General features: G+C 46.8%; 2 protein-coding genes across 2 annotated transcripts in view; one reads left to right on the top strand and one right to left on the bottom strand.

The window, feature by feature from the left end:
* Nucleotides 1-21,177, bottom strand: part of BOP1 (BOP1 ribosomal biogenesis factor) — a 69,625-nt gene that overhangs the window by 8,228 nt on the left and 40,220 nt on the right. The gene's annotated exons all lie outside the window — the stretch shown is intronic.
* Nucleotides 3,141-7,641, top strand: SCX (scleraxis bHLH transcription factor). The gene is made up of 2 exons (XM_044669565.1): nt 3,141-3,695; nt 7,557-7,641. Exons 1-2 carry the CDS (start codon nt 3,141-3,143, stop codon nt 7,593-7,595), a joined length of 594 nt encoding a protein of 197 aa, XP_044525500.1. The 3' UTR covers nt 7,596-7,641.

Below are 21,177 nucleotides of genomic sequence, written 5' to 3'. Positions count from 1 at the left end.
AAAAATTCCCTTTCCATCCCTGAGACCTATACATGTGTGCGTGCACATGTGTGAGAGAAAATGAGTATGTGTAGCTGAGATGCCATGTGAGTACATGACAAAGTGAGGATGTACATGTAAAAGAACTGTGAGCATGATCCGTCTGCCAAAGTTCTCCAGCTCTCTAGGTTCATATGCTGCTTCTCTTTAGCAACCAGTGGGGAGGCAGGCAGTAAAGCAACAAGCACTTCAGAGGTACTTTACAGTGTGCCAAGCACTGTGCTAGGTGCTAGAGAAAAAAGGAAAGCCGAAAACAGTCCCTGACTGCATCTGAGTAAGACAATATGCAAACAGTCAGTGGGATAATCGGAGAAAGAAGGCTGGAGGGTGGAAGGAGCCCAGGAAAGCCTCTTGGAGGTCTAGAAGAAAGCCAGGAAAACCAAGAAGCCTCTAGAGTTGAAGAGAAAATGTATTTCAGTTATGGGGGACAGCTATCCAGTGTGAAGCCATAGGAACAGTAAGTGTCACTGGATCAGAAAGAAATGGAAGCAGGCCTAGAGATGGGAAGTCTTAGGTTCAAATCTGACCTCAGACACTTCCCAGCTGTGTGACCCTGGGCAAGTCACTAGCCCTTACCCTCTTCTGCCTTGGAGCCAATACACAGTATTGACTCCAAGACAGAAGGTAAGGCCTTAAAAAAAAAAATAAATGAAATTAAAAATAAAATAAAAATAAAAATAAAGAAATGGAAGGGAGAAAGAGTAAGAAGACTGGAGAGGGAGTTCAGACCAGGATGGGAAGGGCTTTAAGTGCCAAAGGGAAGAGTCCCAGGATCTTGTGCAGGGTGACATGCCCAGAAGGAGGCTTTAAAAATGACCATGGAAGCTCCATAGAGGATACACTGGACCAGAAAAATACTTGAAGAGACCCACCAGCAGCCTACTGCAATGGTCCAGGTATTAGGTGGTGTTGGCAGTGTGGCCAACTGAAAAGGACACACCCGAGGGATTTTGTGAAGGGAGAAATGACAGGTTTTGGCAATTGACTGGATAGGCACAATGAGTAGATAATGAGGAGTTGAGAATGACATGCCCTCCACAGTAACGGGGGAGGATGAGGTCAGTTTGGAACACAATGAGTTTGAGATGTCTCCAGGACATCCAGCACAAGATGTTCAAAAGGCAGTTGGTGATTCAAGTCTTCATAACTGGCTCAAGAGCTGGATTACAGACGGGAATGATTTGCAGAGAGATAGTAACTAAACCCACAGGAGCTGATGAGATCACCAAATGGTAGCACCCCTAATTCAGTGATGAGCCAGAAAGATGAAATGACTTGTGGGAGGTGGGATCTTGAACCTAAGTTGGCTGGATCCAAGTTTGAACATTCTTTTTTATTTTTAGGGGTGAAGGAGTAGGAAATGTATGGCAGTATTTGTGTATGCATAACTGAGATAGTGTGGGGGTGAAAGTATATTTAAGAAAGACATTTCATGCCAGAGAGAGCAAGCAGATGTATTTGTGTGACTGATAGACTATGATTAAGTGAGAAACACTTTATGTCTGGATTCGGAAAAAAGTGTGAGTGCGTATAAAATGGAAATGAACACAAATCAGAGAGTATATCTAGGAAAGTGAATCTATGCAGTATGATGGAGGGCCTGATTTATAGTGTGTCCGGCTGACACCAATAGGAGAGTGTGCATATGACGGAGCCAACTGGGGGGGAGGAAGGGGGAGTGAGAAGATCTTCTCATAGGGTGCCTGCGTGGCTGACAATTTTCATGTGACAGCGACTTAAAGCCAGTATACATGTGAGATACAGGGAGATCGCGTATGAATAGACACGAGATGTGTGTAACCTCCTGGCCTGGAAGAGTTGGTGTGTATGCGAGAGAAGGCATGTGTGTGCACGTGTTATATGCATAACACTGTTCCCTACTTAGCCTGCTGGGGGAGAAAAAACTCAAATATCTCCACCTCCAGGAAGCTCTGGGTCCTTCAGAGAAAGAGGGAAAGCCTCGGCCCTGAAAGAGTTAATACTCTGGCCATTCTTCATACAGCAGCTGGGTTAGTTTGGTCATGCTGGGGTGAGTGTGTGTGTTCAGTGGGGGGGAAGAAGGGGCAGAGAGAAGCAGGTCACTGATGTTATTTGACCCCCTTCTTCCCTCCCAATGGTGCTGAGAAGAATCCTGGGCTCCTTCCCTCACAGCTGCCCTAACACCTTTTCATTCCTTAATACCTCCCCTCCACATGGAGTCAGGACCCCAAATCTCCCCCAATCCCACTCCCCCTGCTAAGATGACCAAAAAGAGCCCTCCTCCAAGCAGAACTCTGACCCACCCACCATCTCTAGGATGAAGCAGAGGAGCCAAGCCTGCCTCCTAGCAGCATCTGGGGAAGATTCCCCTGCCCCAGCACTAGTCCAAGAGAACCCCCCACCCCCTACTGAGTCAGAGAAACTTTACTCTAACGCTATCAGTGACAGGGCAAGTCTTCTCCCCTTTTCCCACTGCCCTCACCCACACTGGCCCTACTAGGGAGATGCTGAAGACTGTAGCAGCCCCCAAGGCCCAAACTCCAGGGAGAAGGGGAGCAGGGCAGATGAGCGATTTTATGGAGGTGCCCAGAAGTGTGGCCCCCTTTCCACAAGGGAAAGCTCTGACTCTTCTCGGCAAACGCACACCCTCAGGAGGGAGAGAGAAAGGAAGGCTGTGGTACTCTAAGGAGCCCCCCGGAGCCAGTTCCAGGCAGTGGGAGGGAGCTGTGTGTGCTGTGGGGGAGGGGCCAGGCTGACCGCCCTGTGCTGAGCTGCTGGCGGATGCCGAGGCTATAAAGCTGCTGGCTCCTGCCACGCTTAGTCTTAAGATGCACATGTGTGCTGAGGAGACAGCACTAGCAGCAGCAGCAGCAGCAGCAGCGACGGCTGCCATAGAAGCCTCTACCTCAGACCCCGAGAGAACTGGGATTTCACCCCTCCTCCAGAGCCCTGAAAGCACCCCTGCCCACAGAAGACTCGCTGAGCGAGACGCCTCTGTGCCCTAAAGACACAAGGAGAGAAGCAGGAGGCATGCGCTGTGGCCAGAGTTGAGGGCCTGTGGCCAATCCCCAATCCCTGCACCCTCAATCTCGTTCAGCCCTCGCCCTCCCCCAGCCTTCACCATGTCTTTTGCCATGCTGCGCTCAGCACCCCCCAGCCGATACTTGTACCCCGAGATCAGCATGCTGTCGGAAGACGATGAGAATGGCAGTGAGAGTTCAGGCTCGGACGAGAAGCCCTACCACCTGGATACGGATGGCTTTGGCCTCAAGGGTTCTAAGCGACGTGCAGGAGGCAAGAAGGGGAGCAGTGGTGGGGGGCGTCTGAGCCGAGAGCCCAGGCAGAGACACACAGCCAATGCCCGAGAGCGGGATCGCACCAACAGTGTCAACACTGCCTTCACTGCCTTGCGCACCCTTATCCCCACGGAGCCTGCAGATCGCAAACTGTCCAAGATTGAAACGCTGAGGCTGGCATCCAGCTACATCTCCCACCTGGGCAATGTGCTGCTGGTGGGTGAGGCCTGTGGAGATGGGCAGCCTTGCCATTCCACACCAGCCTTCTATCACCATGCTGGCGGAGCTAGTCCCCCACCCCCACCTCCACCTCCCCGGGACAGCGAGAACTCCCAGCCCAAACAGATCTGCACCTTCTGCCTCAGCAACCAGAGAAAGTTGGTGAGTGGCAAATTGGCTTTGGAATTATATGCATATGTTTGTTTATGAGAGGGTGGTGTGTTCAGAGACTAGAGGAAAAAAACCATGGTTCCCGGCTTTGTCCTGGGAATGGGCTGGGGACCACAAGAATTTAGAGTTGGAGCAGGCTAGAAGTAGTCTCCCATCCAAAAGGTGCCCACCATGGCTAGGCATGGAAGTGGCTAAGCAGGGTGGATCCTAAATCCCTTTTTAGGAAGGTTACTGACCCTTACCTTACCCATAACCAGATACTGAAGAGATAAAGTGACAATTCTGCTTGGCCATGCTCACATCTAGCAAGCTTATTTGTGACTTCTCCCTGCCCTACAGCATCCCAAAGGCTTCCAGAGGAAGTGCTACCCAAGATAATTCCACATAGATGGATAAGAATAGATCACTAACAGTCTCTCCCCTGCCTGGTCCCAATGCCAAGGGAGACAACTGAACAGAAGTATGATCATCATTCTCAAGGTCACTGAGGCTAGGATCATCAGCTATGGATTTGGAGCTTGAGGGTGGGGTAATTCGTCCCATTAATGCAACCCAGCTTCCTCGGAAGCTAAGGCCTGGGGGGGAGCCCATTAAATCCAAGCCATCTGTAGCAGCTCCAGAGCTCTCTGAAACTCTTCTTCCGACAGGATCTGGGCTAGGGTGCTTCTATCTAGAGGCCTTCTAACCCAACCACATTTACCTTCAATCCTACAAAGAGTCCTGCTCTTTAGTATCCCTTCTCCAGAAGACCCCACAAAGCCAGCCCCAGCCTCAATCCCATGCTGAGGCCAGAAATGAGACAGAAATGTCCCAGTCACTCTGCCAGCTCCTTCTCCGCTTCCCTGTCTCTGTTCATCATAGTAGGCAATATCAGTGGAAAGCCCTCCTCTCCTATACCTCCATCCTGACAGAGTATAACCACAGGTCAGATAAATCCCCATTCAGATTAGGATCCTAAATCTTCCCTTCCTGCTAATCAGAACTTTGACGATTAAGGGACAAGTTTGTGGGCACCTACAGTCTCCCAAAGTGAATGCAGATGGTGGTGCATACCTCCTGCATCCATAGATTTCTCGAGGGAAGGAGAAAAAAGGGAAAGGGGGTAGGGGGAGAGAGGGAGAGACAGAGACAAAGACAGCCAGAGAAAGAGAGACAGAGAGACAGAGATGAATGAGAGCAGAGCTAATAAGTGGGAAGCCACTCCAGAGAACTACTAAGTCTAGCAGATAAAGGAAGAGCCAGGAGACAACAGGTCTCAGCCTCAAAGTTCCCTTCTCCTCTCCTCCCAAGTCTTCTCTGATTGGAAGTTGCAAAGGGTCTGTGGGCAGCCAGAATCTCTCTCTAAATCAAGCTTCTCTCACATTTCTTAGATGCGAAAATTCTTAACATGAAACTTCCAGGAGTATGCCCTTTACTCTCCGAAACCACCTGGAACCCTAACCCCCCCCCCTTTTTTTTACTTTAAAACTGTCCTCAGAAAGAATGGGAGGGTTCAGCAAATGAGAGGTGTTGGGATGGTGAAGGGAAAGAAAAGAACCAAGCCCCTGACTGAAATAAAACATATTGAGAAGGAAGAGTCCGATTTGGAAGATTTTAGTCAAGACTAAGACAACTGCTGAAATCTAACTTCCTAAGCAAATCAAGTTCCTGGATTCTTTCCCCTACACCTTCCCCAAGAAGGTACACAGAACCAAACCAAGTGGTCTAAAATGCTATTGGGAATCAGAAATCACAGGATTTGGTGGGAGAGGCTCATCAATATATTTAACTCCCTGAAGCAAGAAGGGCTGTGTACTGCAGTGCTATTCCCCCCCATGACAGTAAGTCCAGGTGTCATCATGGAGAACATAGGAGGATGGGAGATAAGTGTATATACACCTTTAGGGAGAGATGAAGACTCAGGTTAGATATAGCTTGAGAGGGAGATATCTTCTAGGGAAGGGAGAAGTGGCTAGAAGTGGGGAAAAGATCTGTGGACCAAGAGATTTTAATTCAGATAAGAGAAATGGTACTTATCTGACGGGGACCAGGTGGCTAGGAAGACAGTAGGGCAAGAGCTTAGACAGATCAAGTCAGAGGAGGCTGGCAAGTAAGAAAGGGGATATGGGGGGAGCAGTGGGGAGAGAAATGAGGACAGATGCCAGGGAGCTGCAAGAAAATGGGAGCTGTATTGCTGTATTGATACTGGGAACTCCCAGGCAAGGAAACTCCCTCTACCAATTTAAGTAAAACTTAGGTAGACTTCTAGAGTGTTGTCCAGAAAAGTGACCTGCCTTCAAATCAGGTAAGAAGTGAGGAGGGAGAAATGGGGAGAGATCATAACAGATCATAACAGAAGAACCAGGGATAGAGAAAAAAAGGGTTGGGATCAGAATGGCCTAAGAAAGAACAGAAGGCTTGCTTATGCTGGGTCAGTTTCAGTAGATGACTGACCAAAAAAGACTGAGTTCAGATAAACCCTCCCCCCACTGCTTAGGGAAGGAATAAAGCCAGGCCCCATTTCACAAAGCAACAAACAGGCTGTGAGAGCTATCAGCATCTCTGATACACAGAGAAGGAGGGAGGAAATGTGGAAGAGTAGAGACTACCAAGGAAAAAGACAGTGTCCCTCAATGGCACAGCCCGAGAACAGAAATACTCCAGAGGTAGGGGGATCCCAGGCACAGCTGCCAAAGTGGTTTCTTTTTTTGCTTGGGATAACTGTTTTTAGTGCCCCATCATCCCCCCAGCAGTAAAATCCCTTTGGACAGCTCCTGTTCAGTTACTTACTTTGGGATAGGTTCCCCCTCCTTTCTCTACAATCAGCAAGAAATGAGGCCTTGCATTTTTGCCCTAACCTGGAGAGGGGGATGAAATTGCCCCACAATCCCACCTCAGGCACCACCAGCCAGGTCTACATAAGAGCAAAATAACCCACAACTCAAAGAAGTGAATTCTAGGTAATTCACAACAATGAGATGGGGCTGGTGGCCCCATCTGGAAAATGCCCAGCTATTTCTCATACTTCCTAATGACAAATTAATTTGGAAATGTGTGAATCAGTAGAGCAACTGAGGAACTTCAGGGACCCAAAAGTAAATTACTACTAAACTGGTATAGACTTGGGTCATGGAACAGAGAGTAGGGGAAGGGCAGAGAAAAAAGAGAAGAAAAGAGGATATGAGGAGAGAGCCATGGGACAAAGAGCTCAGGAAGCAGTTTGGGGGCTGAAAGAACAGCCTTTAGGGTCCTCACCTCACCCCCTTGCACTATCAAGGAGATGGGCTAGCCCCAGAGTCTAGTAATTTATGGTCCTTCCTGCACTTGGTGGTACCGGAAAGGCAAGGTGAGAGGGGAAAAAATACGAGGCGGGCTTTTCCCAATCCCCATTTCCTCTCCAGACAGCACGAGAGCGAGCTCCTGGGGCCTGAACATCTGGGAAATTTAATTTTACAATTTCTGTTCTGCAGCCCCCCTCCCACTCCAGTCTCCCCCTCCCCATACTGTGGTAACGAGAGACGAGGCGGTCTGCATGGAAGGAGGCAGGGGGACTCAGGAAAAGCTTCCCCCTTACACCCCGCAAAGCAGACAGACCCAGCTAGGTAGGGGGAGGGGTCTAGGACCTGGCTCTCAACAGGAAGGAGAGAAGACTAGGCCTTTAGGGCAACCCTTCTCATCATGACCCACCAACTCCATAGTGAGCCAGCCCAAAGGAAGGGCATTCTATCTCTCTGACCTAAGAGTCATGGTGGGTGGACATGTGGGAGTGGAATAGCTCCCTTGGGGCCTCCAAGCCCTACCTATTCTTTATAATGTCATCCTTTTATACCCTTACCCCCAATTCCCTAACTATAGTTTCACCCTTCTTTCCAGAGTAAAGACCGGGACAGGAAGACTGCAATCCGGAGTTAGGAGACAAAGGTCAACTCCAGGAAGGGGGTGGGGAAGCAGAAGGAGAAATGACAGCAAATGGAGACAAAGAAAAAAAAAAGTCACACATTATACATCTGCTCCCTAATTCTGGACCCCCTGAGGACATGGGCCTCAGTGCTCAGAACTGTACTTAGCTCACTGGGTAAACCTCCCCCCTATCACGGGGCAGACTCTGGGTTCTTGAGACCCTACTAAGAGCACCGTACAAAAAGGAAAAGACTCCTGTGTGGTGGACACTTGGCCTGAATAAGGAAGACTGTGCCCTCTACCTCAGAATGAGGCCATCAGCCAAGTCGGCTATGCCTGGGAGAGGAGGAAGGAAAAGAAGGTGGTATGAGGAGGAGAGCATCCACCCTCCCCACCAAGAGTTTAAGCATTCTCTCCCCAAAGACCCTAGCCTGTTGGCTTTCTGGTCACTGAAGAACTTTAAACTATTCTGAATTCTGACTTCCTGACTGGTTTTCTTTCTGAATCAATACATGCTGGTGTTTCATGTCATTGATACAATAATATAAAATCCAAGTCATTTATATAATTAAAAATTAAATCATAGGGCCCAACTCTGGAGGAAGACCACAATCTCCATTCCAGGTCCCTCCTTCCCCTTGTTCTAACACTTCTTTACAACCTGAGACCTTGGAAGTTTTATAGTTAGAATTCTGCCTTTAAGGGAAATTATAATCCAGAGATCTCTTTCCCAGCTTTGCCACCCTTCAGTTACTGGCCAGGACGGATCCAGTGAAACTGAAGGGCTCAGCCCTAGGGATAGTCAAAGGAAACCTCTCTGAACCCACTGCTATGGGAGAATAGTACCAACTGAAGTATGAAGGAAGGGCCTCCCCAAAGTGGTAGATCACTCATTCTCAGGGTTTTGTTCATACTGAAAGTCCCTGTGTCTGAGGTCAGCTTCCTGCACCAACAATCATCATGAGAAGCATACACTCCCCAGGCCACCAGGTCAGATTTGGCCCTGCTTAGGTAACAGAAGGCACCCTCCTGAAAGACTGGGAACTTGAAGAAACAGACCAGGGACACGTACAGGTAAGTTAGGAAAAGTAGGGTTAGGAAGAAGGTTGTTGCAGAGAGAGACAGAAACAGGAAGATAGACAGAAAGGAAAAGGAGAGAGAATGAAAGTGAAAAAGAGTCGCAGAGATAGAGTAAGACCAAGAAAGGACAATAGGAGAAAGAAAGAAAGGTTATCACACTAAGAGATGAAGAAAAGGAGAAAATGGCAGAGAACAAGGTCAGGAATGGGTGGCAGAGTGGTAGGGGCATCCAGGGAGTCTGGTAAAGCAAAAAAGCTTGGACTGCCCCACCCCAAAAGGAAAACAAGGTCCTAACCCTGGATGAAGGAAAAAAGACTGGCCAATTTGTAAACTACCTTCTCTAGGTTGCAGTTTACCTAGGAGCCCAGGGAAGAGAAAAAAATATTTCAGCTAAAAATCAACCCCTGATGAGGGTGAAGTGATGGCTAGTTTGCCTAGTAAACCTTCATTCTACTCTACCCTAACCCCCAAACAGGCACCAGGAAGCTTCCTTGAACTGAGAAATACTCCCCCCCAACCCCCATCTGGGCCTGCAGGGGATGTAAAAGGTAAGATAAAAAAGTAAAAAAATAAGAACTTCTTATCTCCCCCTCCTCCATTTCCTTTACCCACGCACAGAAGGGTGAGGAAGGACCAGAAGGAAGCTCACACTTTGTTCAAACCTCCTAGTGGAGCTCAGGGCATTTCCACAGTCTTAGCCTTGGGGACCCACTTGTATAATAAGCCTAAGAGGAAGAGTTTTCCTGTTGGGCCATGAATGCTGGAGGTCCCAGGTTCTGAAAAACAAAGAGGAAGGAGCTTAGGCAACTGCTTAGCAGGATTTCCATTCAAAATTCAGCAACAGTAGGCCTCCCTTCCTCTTCTGCATCAGCAGCCTGGCCTAATGCAGAGTTGAGGTTTTCAGATTTTTAAGAACTAGAGAAATGAAGGTTTGAAAAGGTTCCTCCTTACAGCCCAACACTTTGGGCCCAGAAGCAAAGAGATGCTCCGTATCCTGTTCAGGGGAGGGAGAAGATATTATATAAATGCACAATGATCAGGGCAAGCAAAGCTGAGTGAGACATGAGAGCTATGTACCTACAGTCAGGTAAGGAACATTCATAATAATAATAACTGGCATTTGTATAATACTTTAAGATTTTTTTAATGCTTAACCTCACAACCCTGTGAAAGGTATATTTAAAGTTATCTCCACTTTACAGATGAAGAAACTCAGGCTTTTAAGTCTCTAGATCATGATCACACAGCTAAGAAGTGCATGAGGGGTAATTCAAACCCAGCTCTCAACTACCACCACCCCATGTGCTTTCTTAGACACATGCTTTTACAGAGAGAAGTGCTCATGTGTGCATTCTCTCTCTCTCTCTCTCTCTCTCTCTCTCTCTCTCTCTCTCTCTCTCTCTCTCTCTCTCTCTCTCTCTCATCCTGAGTGGGCCAGCTCAGGGCTGCTCCCAACATCCCTGGTCACTTGGTCTTAGCAGGCAGTGGCCCGGGGCAGAGCCCAGTCCTGTCACGGATCTGATCTATATTAGCAGGGCTATCACTGCAGCAATTTGAGCTGGCCCTATGTGCTGCTGGATTCACTGCAAGCCCCCATTCTTCTCTAAATACCTACTCCTCACAGCCATGTGGGACTGCTGGAAGCCAAAACTACAAGAAGTCCTAAAGAAGTGAAAGGGAGCCCAGCCACAGCCACTGAGGAAATGACTCTCAGATATCTCAAACAAGTGGTCATCCACTTGAATACCCACAGATTATCAATGCTAGAAAGGACCTCAGATACCTCACGCATCCACTATCCCAGAAATGAAATGACTTGGGCAAAGTCCCACAGCTGGTAAACAGTAGTGAGACTCTGAGACCAGATCATTAGGATATGGGTAAGCAGCCTTCTATCAAACCACCTGGGAGGAACTCATTACCTTCTAAGACTGCCTATTCTTCTTTAGAGCTAGACAGCCCTAATTGTAAGGAAGTTTTTACTTATATTGAGCTGAAATTGGCCCCACAACCATTTCCCCCATTTCTCCTATGCCTGCCCTTCTGGGCCAAGCAAAGTAAATTTAATCCACCATCCACAATCATTATCATGCCCCTAAGTATTCTTTTCTCCAAGCTCAAGTTTACCCTCACCATTCCGATGATCCTCCTCTTCTTAGGGACATATCAATATCTTTTCCAAATGTGGTGCTCAGAACTGACCCAAATGAATCAATATTCCAGTTATGCCTAACCCAAGGCAGAGGCCAGAGGGACTATACTAACTCCCTAAATAGACAATAGAGGGAGAAACTGTGTCATAATTGATATCATAGTGGGACTAGAAATCAGGAAACTCATAGGAGCATAAAAAGAAATGGAAGGGATTATAGAGATCATCTAATGTCCAACACCCTCATTATACAGTTGATGAAAGTCAGTGATGCCCAAAGCTAAATAACTTTGCCAAGCTTATACATGTGGTGCATACTAGTATTTAACCCCAAGTCACTAACTCCAAATTTGGTGTCCTTTTACACTGAACTATATACTGGGTTCAAATCCAATCTCCAACTTGGAGTTGGATAACCTGGGCAAATCACATAGGTCACCTCTCTTAGCTTCAGTTTCCTAGTCTGCCAAATGGGGAAAAAATTATAGGATCCATCTCAAAGAGCTAGTGTGAGTCTCAAATGAGATCTTCTATTTAGAGCATTTAGCAAACTTTGATGTATTCAAAGCACAGAGGCTGGACCTGTGATTTCACTAGCATGGGAACCTCCCAGGGTGAGAAAACTCTTTCTTTCAAAGAGGTAGGGCAATTTCTCTGCAACTCTGAATCTTAGAAAGCTGCCTACATCACTGAGAGGTAAGTAACCTGCCCAGGAGAGTCATCCAGCAAATATATCTGAGGGTGGACTGAAACTCAGCTCTTCCTGGTTTCCATTACCCTATACTACTTCTCACTTATCAATATCAATTTCAATTTATTACTTCTCTAGTAATGCAGCTTAAGATTGCATTAACTTTTGCCTGCCAAACTATGAGGAGGAACAGTAGTACAGTGGGCTTAAATCTTGTCCTTGGCATGTACTACAAAGGTGACCTCGAGTAAATCACCTTAGCTCCCTGAGCCTCAATGGCAAAATGAGGAGTCTGGATGGTCTCTGAGGTCCTTTTTGACTTTAGATTCAAAACTCTCCTTCTGTCAATTCAATAACTACAATGTGCCACCCACTAGAGACACAAAGACAAAAATGAGAGTTTCTCCATGGAAGAGGAAATATTTATAGAATCCAATGGAACCCTAAAGTCTTTTTCACATGAACTATTATCTAACCCATATCTCTCCCAGTTGGTCAGTTAGTAAACATTTATTAAGCACCTACTATATATATGCCAAATACTGTCCTTAGCACTGGAGATTCAAAAGGCAAAAGGCAGCCCATGCATTTGAGGAGTTCACAATCTAATTAGGGAGGCAACAGGCAAACAGACATACACAGGCTACGTATAGGATAAACAGGAACTAATTAAGAAAGGGAAGACACCAGAATGAAGAGGAACTGGTAAAAGTTTTCTGTAGAAGATGGGATTTTATCTGGGACTTTGAGGGATAGTATTCCAATGCCCAGACACAAGAAATGGGGTGTCTTGCTCTCAGAACAGCTAAGGGGTCAGTGTCACTGACTAAAGAAAACATGGCAGGGAGAAAGGTGTAGAAAGACTGAAAAGGCAAAGAGGACTAGGCTGAAAAGCTCTGAATATCAATTGAAGAATCTGTGCACTGGATATCTTTCTGAACCTAGGCCTTTTTTTTTTTTTTTTTAATGTTCACCATTCCCCAGGAATTCAACTCTAGGTCCATATGACCTAATGGAAAGAGGGCTGGACTGAGAGTGAGAGAACTTGGGGTGGAATCTCCTTTCTGTCACTTATTATGTTTTTGAGTTTTGGAAAGGCACAATCTCTCTATGGGGCTCAATTTTCTCATTTGTAAAATGAGACACAGCCTATGGAGCCTATAAGGTTCATTCCAGTTTCACAACTATGATCCTAGGATCTTCGAACTCTTCTTACTGCTGAGCTCCCAAGCTGTGAATGCAACCTAGTTGACTTCAAGGATAGCCAATATCCTTTTCAAAGTTGGATGAGACTAAAGAAGCCAGAGTCCAAGCCATACCTAAATAAAAATGTTTTGTAAAACATCCCCTGGGAAAAGTTTCAAAGCATATTCAATATCCATCTACTTTGTAATGATTAGGGTGAGCTCTAAAAAGCTATGATCTATCATTCATCTCCCACCCCCACTCTGGGCCTCTATGCCACAACTATAGCATTATAAACTTCAGCTTAGTTTTGGATAGGGAGTCAGTGTTGGCTCTGGGGGCCAGATAATTCTTTTAACTCCTATAAGAGAGAGTAAAGGCCATAGAACAACAATTTGATTTTAAGAAGTCACTGAACACTTGGGGGGGAGAAAGGGGGTAGAGCCAGTGCAGCACTCATGCTTCTCTCTCTGTCTTATATTGTGTCTCCTAAAGAGAAAACCCTATTTATCCTAAGACTCAGCCCCACTACAAGAATCCAGAAGGTGATTTAGAGCCGACTCCCCCACCCCACCCCACCTCTGCGCAGCTGGCCAGCCATTAAAATCCTGCAGGTGACGATTATAGTTTAGGAGTAAGAGCTGCACTGGGCACTTGCAAGAAGAAAGGCTGAGCTGGTGGGGGAGGGGAAGGTCCCTGGTAAAAATGGAGACAGTAAAGCAATCTTACACAACCATGCTACTCAACCTCAGCTGGCACCCATAAGATCTGACTTCTGGACAGGGAAGAAGAGCCCAGAAAGTCTGAGATGACAGACAATCTTTTTACCTATAAAGGCTATGAATAGTCTTAGGGGTTTCCAAATCCCTTGAGGCTTAGGACTACTATGCCACTCCTCCTATGTCTCTCCTCCTTAAATCCAACTTCCTAGACACACCCAATTTCATTCCTCAAGGAGTTGGGGGAGGGGGGTTGGGGGGGGGGGTGGACCAAGACTGTCCAGACACCTCACCCCCTGGAGCAGCTGCAAAGGCTGAGTCACTGTCGGGAAGGCCTAACCTCAGAGGGCCTAACCACAGGAGCCTTGGAGCACCCCTGGTAACCCCAGCAGTGCTGACCTCACTCTTCCCTTAGGTTGGCAGAAAGGGCTCTTGGAAAAGTCAAATTGGGAGTGAAAAAGCTCTTCAACTTAATGCTGGTCCCTCCTGGCATGAGATATGCAGAATGTCTCAAGGGAAAGAGATAGTAGCTGAGGCACGAGCAATCTGAAAGCCAGGCCCTCGACTCCCAATACCAGGATCTCAATGAGTGCATCTATCAGCTTCTGCTTCCTAAGAGAATCATTTCTGTAACTCACACTTATAAAGTCTGCAAAGTGCTTTACACACATTATCCCACTTGAGCCTAACAACCTTGAGAAGCAGGCAGGTGCCACCCTTATTATCATCATTTCCATTTTAATGAAAACACCAAGGTTAAGGGACTTGCCAAGATAACAAAGCTAGGTCAGCGACATAGACAAGATCTGAACACAGGGCTTCCCAATCCCAAGTCTAGCTTCTAGCCACTGCATAGAAGAGACCCACCCACAGAGACCATTTTACATGCAAAGAAAATGAAGACAAGTAAGATTTGGCCATGGACACATGGGCACAAAGTAACAATTGGTTCACATGGCTCCAAATTCAGTGCTTTTTCTACCATTTCCCAACCCAAATGTGGTCCTCAAACACACGCACACAGGAATGAACCATGACACCCTTCACCCCATACCCACCCCCACACAGATGCACACACATCCATCCACTCACCCACCAGAGACAACATACATACCTCCAGATAACTCACATGTGCGTGCACATGCATATATAATACACATACACACATACGCCCACCTCAGATGCAGAGATGCACACCCCCTTGGATGACACGCATACCCCAGACAGAGAGCTCTCTCCCCTGGCTCCTCTGTACAGCAGCAGACTCCAGAGACCTATGGAAGCAGGAAGCCAGGAGTATAATTTTGGAGGAAATTCTCAAAGCCAAAGCCATTAAGGGCTAGAAAGGGGGCTGTGTCCAATTGATAGAAATATAACAGGATAAAAAAATTATAATGGCAAGTTCAATTCAGAGGGAAATTCAATTCCAGATTTCCTCTCCTTAATCCTGTATGAGCTCACAGCTGACTGAGCAGGGAAGGAGAATGGAGAAAGGTGGGTATAGCCAATAGGGCAGACATCTCCTCAACTTCAGTGCTCCAAAGACAGACCCAGGTATGACAGTTAAGAGCCAGCTGCTGCCATGTGCCTCAGCTAGGAGAGGGAACCCTGATCTTCTGTTTCTTGGGGGCTTAATTCTCAGGCCCTGGCTGAATCTTCCAGTCTCTTTGGACCAGCAATCTCTAAACCTGGGCACTGGTTCTAGGGGCCATTTCTCCTTTCCTGAGGGTCTCTACCTTATAATTCACTAAAGTGGAAGATTGAGAAGGAAACTAATAGGGGAACAGCAAAAAGGGGGAACAGAAATCTGTCCTGAGAGAAGACATGTACCAATACAATTCAAATGCATTTTATTTCTCTGCCACAAACCTATTTTGGAGAAGAAACCAAGAACCCAAAATAGTTTAGTATCCCTGAATGAAAGAGCTTATGGGTCAGTCTCAACTATCTCAGGGCCCTTTGTCTGGATATCCTCCTTGCCCTTACCACACTCCATTTCTGATCTAGAGCTGGAAAGGACCTCATGGACCATTTCTAGGCCAAGCCTCTCATTCTACAGATGAGAAAACTAAAGCTTAGGGAGGTAAAGAGACTTGCTGAGATTACACAGGTGACAATCAATGTTCAAAGGTGTACACTTAAAAAAAAAAACAAACAAAAAAACCTTACCTTCAGTCTTAGAATCAATACTAAGTATCGGTTGCAAGACTGAAGAGTGATTAAGGTCTAGACAACTGGTGTTAAGTGACTTACCCACAGTCACATGGCTAGGAAATATCTGAGGTCAAATTTGATGACCTCCTGCCTCTAGGCTTGATTCTCTATCCTCTGAGCCACCTAGCTATCCCTTTTGTGTACACTTTTAATCATCTCTCATAGATGCTTATTATGGCCTAACTCTTGTCTCAGCCTGTGCACCTATGAGGCATCCCCTGTACACTAAAAGGATTGAAGCTATCATCAGGGCCATTTCCTGTCATTTGACAGGTTTCCATCATTCTCCTACTTCCTAATAAAAGAAGTAGCAAAGAAATGTCTTGCCCAGTGACATAGCAGCCCACTTCTTCCCGTGGCTAGCACCTTTCCTAAGGTCTCTCTCAGACCCTGGCCCAATTTTTTTGGAGGAGGTTCATTCTGGGGCACAGAGCCATGCTGCATAGACAGAACACAACTTGGGATCTAGAGGCCCTGAGTTCAAACCCAGCTCCTAGCTATATGACCTTGGGCAGAGGCTGGGCAGTTTCCTTATTTATAAAATGAGAACCTTAACAGCACCTAATGTTATTGTGATAAGCATGCAAGGTAATACAGAGAATGTCCTTTGCAAGTCTTAAAGTTCTATGTGAATTAGCCTGTAAAATGAGATTTTTAAATAAGTGACTTCTTAGCAAAATTGTATCAGCTAATACCTATTCATGATGGCAGGCAAACAGCACTATCAAAGACATCTATGAAGACCCAGAGGAAGAAGTGCAGGTCCACAGAACCTAGGGATCTCCTCTGCCCTAGTTTTGGTTGCCTAGTTGTCTATACTATCTCCTCCCTCTGTAGGGCCATGGAGAAAAAGAGCTTTTTCAGTCTGGTGGAAGGGCCTATATCTTTAATGGTGAAGACTGTGGGTTAGTGGAAATAACAATGGACTGGGAGTCAGAAGCTCTAATGTTCTGAGTCCCAAGAAAAATGGAATGTTCAAAAATGGAAGCAAGCCAGGGATTAGAAGACATTAGAATTGGAAAGGACTTCCAAAGTCATCTAACCTTGATTTTGAGAAACATGAGGCCCAGAGGCTTAGTGACTTGGCTATACACTGGTCAGACCATTTCTAAAATACTCTTATTCGTTCACATTTAACAGGAGAACTGACAAAGCTACAATATAGCTAAAGAAGAATACCCAAATGATGATGATACTCAATTGAAGGAAGTAGAAAAAGTCTGACCTAAACTTATATAACTGCTGTCTTTAAGTATCTAAAGGGTAGTAAAGTAGAACAAAAGTATCAACCTCAAATAGATACTGATTCCTGCTGACATATGCTGACTTAGAAAATCACATATTAACATTATCTATGTTGTGCTGTATTCTTATTTATTTTGTTAAACCTTTGCCAAATACATTTTAATCTGGTTCTGGTCAAACTAGGGAATTTTGCAGCCAGCATGCAACCCATATGCCCCAGAATTTCACACTTCTAATGTAAAAATATTCCATATGTTTTACTTGGATTTAAGGGTTTAATCCAGATCTGAAAATCAAGGCCTACCTTACCTAAAGCCCATCAATGCAGACTTTGATTTCTTCGACAACTAGTATCCTCCTTCACTCATATGAGCATCAATTCTGCCACTGTTCCTGACTCCACTCACAATCTCAGTGACTTTTTCTAGGACATTAGTTAGCATAGTCCTTGACACATAGTAAGAGCTTAATAAATATTTTTTTCATCACAGTAATTTTAACTTATTTGGGTTAGAGGGCTCAATTCTAATATGGCCAATTGGTTGGCCAAAGAAAAGCTCCACTTCACATTCATAGACTATACCTATAGGCCTACCTTAAAAATTACAAGTTAAAGGGAGAGAAAAGTAGAAAAAGCCAGGAAAAGAAGTGATGGCCGGCTTACTGCAGCCTAGCCACACTAGTCTAATAAGCCCCAAGGACTTTATGAAGCCAAACTGTTCTTCTACTCCCTTCAATTCTACTTGGCTCAAGAATGGGTTAAAGAAACAGAAGAAGGTGGGTCCAAGTTCAATTTCTCCTATATGATTGGGTCCCCTTAGCCATAGTTTCACTTTCCACAGTATCAATTAGCTGAGGTCAATCCAAAGTACTGGAGGTCTACCCACTGAGGACCAGAAGTCTGCCTGCAGCATTTCCACTTTTTTAGGGTTTTTTTGGGGGGGGTGGGGGGTGGGGAGAGGGAGGCATCCAAGAATGCTGAGCCAAGGAGCAGGAGCAGGAGGAGAAAGGACATATATGTGAAGGGCAGCAAGTGTTCCCTTGTATCTATGGTTTCAGCCATCCTCAGTAAGTCTTAGAAGATATCCTGAGAGATATCCCCATTATATAATGGTGGGGAGAGACTAAGGACTGTGGGAGCAGAGAGGCACTAGATGTCCAATCAAAGGCTCTGGCAATGAATTCCTATTGTGCTACTTATAGCTATGTGACCTTGGGCAAATCATTCCTATTCTCTGGTCCTCGGTTCCCCCACCTAGAAAATGAGGGGTCTGGAGGAGATGCTCTCTCAATTCTCTTTTAGCTCTAGAACCTAGACAATAAGTACCTCTTTAGGGCTGGTGAAACCCCACCCACATAGACATACCCCCAAATGTACTCCCCCATCTACATCAGTCCTCCCCCCCAAATCCCAAAGGATCCCAGGGCCTCTTTCTTAACCCAGGGAAGGAAAACTGGCATGGCAATGGTATTCTTTAGATCAAAATATCATCATCCCCAATAAGCCCATCCAAGCAAAAGGATCCCTGAAGTGGGGGGAGGTTGATAATAATTGGTGGAGAGAAATGGCCTCTCCCAACCCCCCATCATGGCTCCTCAGGGCATGGCAGCCCAGCCAAAGAACTCAGCAGCTATGAGCCTGTTATTCCTTCCATAGTTTGGCAGGGCTTTGGGCCTGGGCAAGGTTCCCAGCTGCTCCCAGAGAGCGCCATCAGTAGCAGTCGGGATCCTGGCCCGCCAGCCAGCAGGAGGGAAGGAGGGGGAGGGGGTAAGCTGAGAGGGAGGGAGAACTCCGTCACCCTCCACTGCTCTGAGAACACAAACCAGATCCTTCAAAAGAAAAAGGGAGGGAATGAGGGGGTCACAGAGAAGGGAGGCTAAAGAAGATGAACATTCCTTGATTTTCAGCTCCTCTTCCTTCCAATCAATCCTCAAAGAATGCCACCCAATGGCCAGTGAATCAAAGAATGAGCTGGTCATTTGGTGGCAGGTGCCATCAGTAAGCCAGCTCTTACTTCAATTAGAATCTCCCCTCCCCTGTACATGCAAAGTCTCTGTCCCAAGCAGAAGTCTACTTGGCTGCCCTATGGTAGTCCTCCGACAATGAAGACATCATTTCTCACCTTCTGGAGAGAATGATCCTCAGTCCCTGGTACCCTGTTAATGCTAGTTCCCTCCAGACTTAGGGGTGCAAATGAGGCTACAGGCAAGGAAGACGGGGCTCAATTATGACAGAGCAATCTAGGATATATTTGGAAAGGGAGGGTCTCTGAAATGAGTGGCCTCCTAACCGCCCCACCCCATTCCCATCTCACCAGTCCACCTTTTTGAGAGCCCAGGCTAGACTGGAAACACTCCACTTGGGGCCCTTAGCTATCAACTCCCTGTCCCCAGGCCTAGGGAATGAGCTGCTGCCTGCGCCACATGATTCATCACAAGGTCCTTGCTCCCTCCCTCCCTCTGCTGCTGCTCAGCACCTGCAATGCTGCCAGGAAACACATGTGACCCTAATCGGGCAAGAGCTGGAGGGCTGCTGCTCCCTCTGATTTAGTTTCGGTAAGCCCACTCCCTCACTTCTGACCCCACCCCCAACTGCCCCTCTCCAGGGACTGACTCTCCCCTCCCCTCCCCCTTCTCCCTCTGGCATCTGGGCATTTATTGTGCTTGACCTTAGCCAGAGGAATAAACAATGCAAAGGGCAGATTTCACCTCAGGAACAAGAGAAGGTAGAGTGACAGCCTCCATGGTAATGGGCACAGAGGTCATTCCTCTGCAAGATGAGGGCAGGCCTGAGGTCCTGCCAAAATGGTCAAGAGTATTCACAACTCTCCTTTGTTTCCTGAACCCATACCGCTAAGCAGGGCTGAGTAAGGGCCTGTTATGGTTGATATGTCGGCTATGATTTTTCCAATCTCTCCTGAAGCATCTCCCCCCACCCCATCCCCCTCTACTCCCCCTTTTCCTCTTTCCCTCCCACCCCCTTCCCTTCCCCAAAGTGGCTGCAGCTGTCAGGGCTACAGATTGGAAGTGCAGGTACAGAGCTGGCCCACTGCCCGCCTCCCTGTGTCTGTCTGCCCAAAGAGGAAGCCAGTCCACCTCTGGAATCCTTCACTCTCTCCTCGTTCCGCCTCTCCCCACCTGTCCCCGGGGAGCACAGGGTCAGCCGCCCTCTCTCGGTCTCTCTCTTTTCCCTTGCCCCCTCTCCGATTACAATGCCGGCAGTGTTCATTCCCAACTCCCCCACTGCACGTTAATTCTGTGCCTCTGTCTCTAAACGACCAAACTGCCTTCCTGTGCCTCCTGTCTTTCCATTCCTCCTCCTCGATTTTTTATCTCTGACAAACAGCACAAGGCAAGCCCCAGAGGGGGCTTGGGGGGTGGGGGAGGCCAAGGGGAGGAAGACCAGCCATTCCACTGAGCTTGCCTGGTTAGAGGAAAAGGGTGAGAGACAGGCTTATCCCATACTCTGACCAGTCTGATTCCTGACCACCACCACCTTCCCCTACCCTGGGGCCTCAGACCACTCACCTGTCCTAACTGACCCCAGGTTTTGAAATAGATGTTTCTTAAAAAGATGAGAAGTGTTTACTGAGAAAGCTTCTTGTGCAGTCAAAGCATGAGGCTGAAGGCCATATAAACTAACGAACCACCTCCGTGATAAAGCTCTTAGTCAACAATTCAGCAAGCATTTACTTGGAGCCTATTATGCACAGTTTGAAATCAGAGGCAGCCATTAAACCAAAGGTCTTAGTATCAGAAGATCTGGGCCCTTCACATCTTGCTTCAGATGCTCCCTAGAAAGTCATTTAACCTCTCCCGGGCAAGGTTTCCTCACATAGAAAATGAGAGAACCAGTCTTGACCACTAAAGCCTCTTCCAATTCCATCTCAATATCTCTCCTAACCCCAAGCTTTATTAAGGCTCATACTCTGCAGTCTCACAGGAGTTCCTAACAGGGAGCAGGGAGATAAGAAAAGCTGGAAAACTGGGGCAGCCAAGTGGCTCAGTACATAAAGAACCAGACCTGGAGTCAGGAGATCCTAGGTTCAAATCTGGCCTCAGATACTTCCTATTATATGACCCTGGGCAAGTCATTTGACCCCCATTGCCTAGCCTTTGCTGCTCTTCTGTCTTGGAACTTAAACTTAGTATCAATTCTAAGACAGAAGGAGGAGGTGGGAAGGGAAGGGAAGGGGAGGGGAGGGGATGGGGGGAGGAAGGAAGGAAGGAAGGAAGGAAGGAAGGAAGGAAGGAAGGAAGGAAGGAAGAAAGAAAAGAAAGAAAAGAAAGAAAAGAAAGAAAAGAAAG

The sequence above is a fragment of the Gracilinanus agilis genome, chromosome 1, assembly GCF_016433145.1.
Source record: "Gracilinanus agilis isolate LMUSP501 chromosome 1, AgileGrace, whole genome shotgun sequence".
In the NCBI taxonomy this organism is placed as follows: Eukaryota; Metazoa; Chordata; class Mammalia; order Didelphimorphia; family Didelphidae; genus Gracilinanus; species Gracilinanus agilis.
This window is presented reverse-complemented; position numbering and strand designations above follow the sequence as displayed.